The sequence below is a fragment of the Spinacia oleracea genome, chromosome 4 (assembly GCF_020520425.1).
Source record: "Spinacia oleracea cultivar Varoflay chromosome 4, BTI_SOV_V1, whole genome shotgun sequence".
Classification (NCBI taxonomy): domain Eukaryota; kingdom Viridiplantae; phylum Streptophyta; class Magnoliopsida; order Caryophyllales; family Amaranthaceae; genus Spinacia; species Spinacia oleracea.
In genome coordinates, this window is record NC_079490.1 from 103,447,999 (window position 1) to 103,451,387 (window position 3,389).

The 3,389-nt window shown below is 39.7% G+C and overlaps 1 protein-coding gene across 1 annotated transcript; it reads right to left on the reverse strand.

The window, feature by feature from the left end:
* Positions 1-206: 206 nt before the first annotated feature.
* Positions 207-3,389, reverse strand: LOC110784774 (protein SIEVE ELEMENT OCCLUSION B). Its single transcript, XM_021989218.2, has 7 exons — positions 2,838-3,389; positions 2,667-2,768; positions 2,112-2,560; positions 1,928-2,037; positions 1,694-1,842; positions 1,129-1,602; positions 207-1,041 (listed from the first exon to the last, which is right to left on the reverse strand). Exons 1-7 carry the CDS (start codon positions 3,330-3,332, stop codon positions 370-372), a joined length of 2,451 nt encoding a protein of 816 aa, XP_021844910.1. The 5' UTR covers positions 3,333-3,389; the 3' UTR covers positions 207-369.

The following is a 3,389-nucleotide window of genomic DNA, read 5'->3' on the forward strand; positions in this document are numbered from 1 at the left end:
TGAACTGCTTCACCTAGGATTGAACTTAAACTGTTTCAATTTCGCAACATGTATCACGACTCTTTGCATATAATCCATTGGAGTTGTTTTTTAATAAGTAATAAATAGTATGGGGGTGATTTATATCCAACAAAATCAATATCAATATCAATATCAATATCAATATCAATATCAATATACATCTCATTACACGAGCAGACCTTAAATCACACAAGTAAAACATAATATGATAAATATAATAAAACAAAACACTTGTATTATAAGAAGTTAAGTATAATCTTTTTGAACCACTATTTGGATGAGTTAAAATCATGATTATTGAACGCAAAAAGCACACATAATAGTATATATAATAATATAAAATGATATTCAAGCTTCATAGTGAAGAGCTGGAGCAAACTCTGATCCAATAATGCCAGCATCTTCATGGCAGCAGATGAAAGAGTTGAAGTTTTGCATGTGGCGACGACAATCAGGGCAAAGCATACTGTTAGGAACCTTGATAGTAGCTGGGAATTCAATCCGATGGCACGGAAATTCCTTTCTATGGAGATCATGATAATGATCTCCATATCCCACTTCAAACCCCTCTTTAGATGCTTTCTCTTTCCAAAGCTCAAGCTCTTGAAGGGTAATCAAGGCTATTTTACCCTGTCCATGTACTATGATTGTTGACCCTTTTGCAAGTATAGCCCACCCTCCATGTGACTTATCATGGCTGTGCAACCTTTGTATCTCTTGTAGTATCACATCACCATGATCATGGACTCTTCCAAGCTGTATCTTTGAAAATATCATGCTCTCTATTCTTGTCCAGAAATACCATACCATGCTTGGGTCTTGCCAGCAATGGCTCAGCTGCTCAATCATTATAGATTCACTCACCTTTCGCACCAGTTCTTTATTGTGGCTTCTCCCCACATACACCATTTCCATTGAAACTTGCAGAGCTCGTGCAACTGCATGTGCCTCCCTTGTAAACTTCCTGATCCATTCCAAGTCATCACCTCCATACACGAATATGTACTTTCCAGCTTGAATCTGTTTCACACAAACCCACAACTTAGAACAATAACACTATATAATATTGACGGACTAGGACAGATTAATGAGTGAAAATGAATTTACCCAATCTAATATTTTAGGATCAATGCCATTAACAAGCAGCTCAAGCCTCCAACTCTCTTGGCCCCAAAGGCTCTCCTCCTTTATACTTGTGAAGGGGAAAGCGTTGTTTTGCCAGATCCACATCATGTGGATAGCATTAGGGCAAACAACTTTCCCAAGAGGATCCAACACCACAAGGATAGGTCTACCCCTGAAGTGCCAATCATCTTTAATGAACTTGATCACTGCGTTGCTCATCATTGTAGGATGGTGGACAGAGTACCATGGCATTGAACCCTGCAAAGTCTCAAGCTTTATTTGCATGGCATCTGTCCATGGGACTGAATGATCCATGATTGGTATCCATACAATATCATACGCGTGTGCCTTTGATTCAGTATAGCTTTGCTCAAGAATAATCAGCTCTTCTTGAGTGATATCCAGACCTGATATTAGCAGTAACACATTCTTTCTCCTCAACACATCAAGATGGACCTGAAATTATAGAGGAATTCCCTAAAATTATGATCAAATTAAGGGGGTTCATAATTTAATTAAATTATGTTAGGATCATTTTATAACTGACCCTTCTCTTTGTCGGACCATCATACAATGAAGGTACATTCTCATCGTTGGCATGGATGAGGATATTCAGGACTTTCATGTTGTCAACATGAATTGTGTGGTAGATTATTTTTTGTATCATATTATAAGCATCAACATCTCTCTTCTCCCCTGCATTAAATTGAATGTACGTCACACTATGAAGTTGCGAAATGGATGAAAGAAATGTAACCAGGGCACGTGTTTGTTCACAAACCTATGAGCTGGTGCAATTTAGAAAGCGTGTCCCTGAGATGATCACTAATATTTTTAAGCTTGTGAGCCCAGTTGGAGAGCTCCCATGACTGGGAAGTAGCAGTTCCGAATCTGAAATATCCATGAAAACATTATTAATTCTTGTTTACCTGCTACTTAATCGATTTTGCATCAGTATAACTTACTCGAGTCCCCTGCTAGACATAGTTGTAATGTGGGTTGCAGCAGCAACAGCACTTCTGACAATCCAATAGACAGCAATTGGAAAATGAGTCAATGCAGCCTTGACTTCTGGATCCTCAGCTGTGATATATAACGTGGGCAGTTCTCCAAACTCCACAATACACCTTGTTGTTTCAAGCATGGCTTTGATTAGGTTATTGGTTGCTTCAAACTGTTGCTTAAACCCTCCTGTGCTCTCCACAACCATTGGTAATCTCTTGATAAGCGCCATGGCTTTTCCAAGTGCATTTGTGGAGTAAATTTGAATAAGAAGCCAAAAGTCTCCATAGGTCAATGCAAATGCTGCTAGTGTTAGCACCACCTTGGCTTCCCAAGAGAAGTGTTGCAACATACTCAGAACTGCCAGGGTGGTATTGTGTGCATCAACACCACTCAGAACCTTGCAGGTCATCTGCATCAATTTCCATATAAAAATTGTTTGGTTGTTACTAAATTTCTCAATAATAAAAAATGTAAGTAACATATTAGGAAGTTATCGCGAGGCCTAGTATAATCACCTCACAGGATACTCGTTCAACAATAAGTGGCAATTCAGGGACTTCCTGAAGACTATTAATAGATTTCCCTTCCATGGAAGCCTCTTTCCCTGAGTGTGAGCCCTGCATATCAGAACCAGAAGTTTTAGTGCATAACATGGTACAAGAAAGTTAAAAGAATTGGTATGATACCTGTGAATCCCCTTCAAGAGTGGCACGATCAATAATATCCTGAACAAGACGGAAAAGTGGCCTAACATTAACATTACGGGCATCAGGATTGTGAAGTTGCTGAACCTGCCTGGCCAAGGCATGATCATCAGATGTAAGAAAGATGCCTCCTCGTTCAGTACCCCTTGACTCTAGAGACATGGCATCATGATGATCAGATGGAAATCGCATTCCCAATTCAGTACCTCTTGAAGGCAAAAGCGTCAGACCTTGTTCAGCACCTCTAGGTGCTGAAGGCATCCTGCCTACCTGATCATATGGTAAAGGAAAACTGCTTGCCTCTTCATATGGCAAAGCCAACTTTCCACGACCAGTACCCATTGGTGGTAGTAGCCCTAACTTTCTTTCATCAGATGCCAAGTACATGCCTCGTTGATCAGCAATCCTTGAAGGTTGTATCACAGATGAGGATTGTGGAGCAGATAGATTGGAGGCTAGAGTTTTATTGTTTGCCATAGTAACCTTTTCCTTTGTATAGAAATCACTGAATTCAACTTCAGGTTGTGTGTTTCA

What these genes read in the sequence shown, in the direction of transcription:
- LOC110784774 (XM_021989218.2), bottom strand. Translation starts at nt 3,332, where the DNA reads ATGGCAAACAATAAAACTCTAGCCTCCAATCTATCTGCTCCACAATCC. An exon ending in CTCTTGAAGGGGATTCACAG is followed by an intron (nt 2,769 to 2,837) that starts GTATCATACCAA and finishes TCTGATATGCAG; the next exon opens with GGCTCACACTCAGGGAAAGA. An exon ending in ATGGTCCGACAAAGAGAAGG is followed by an intron (nt 1,603 to 1,693) that starts GTCAGTTATAAA and finishes CTATAATTTCAG; the next exon opens with GTCCATCTTGATGTGTTGAG.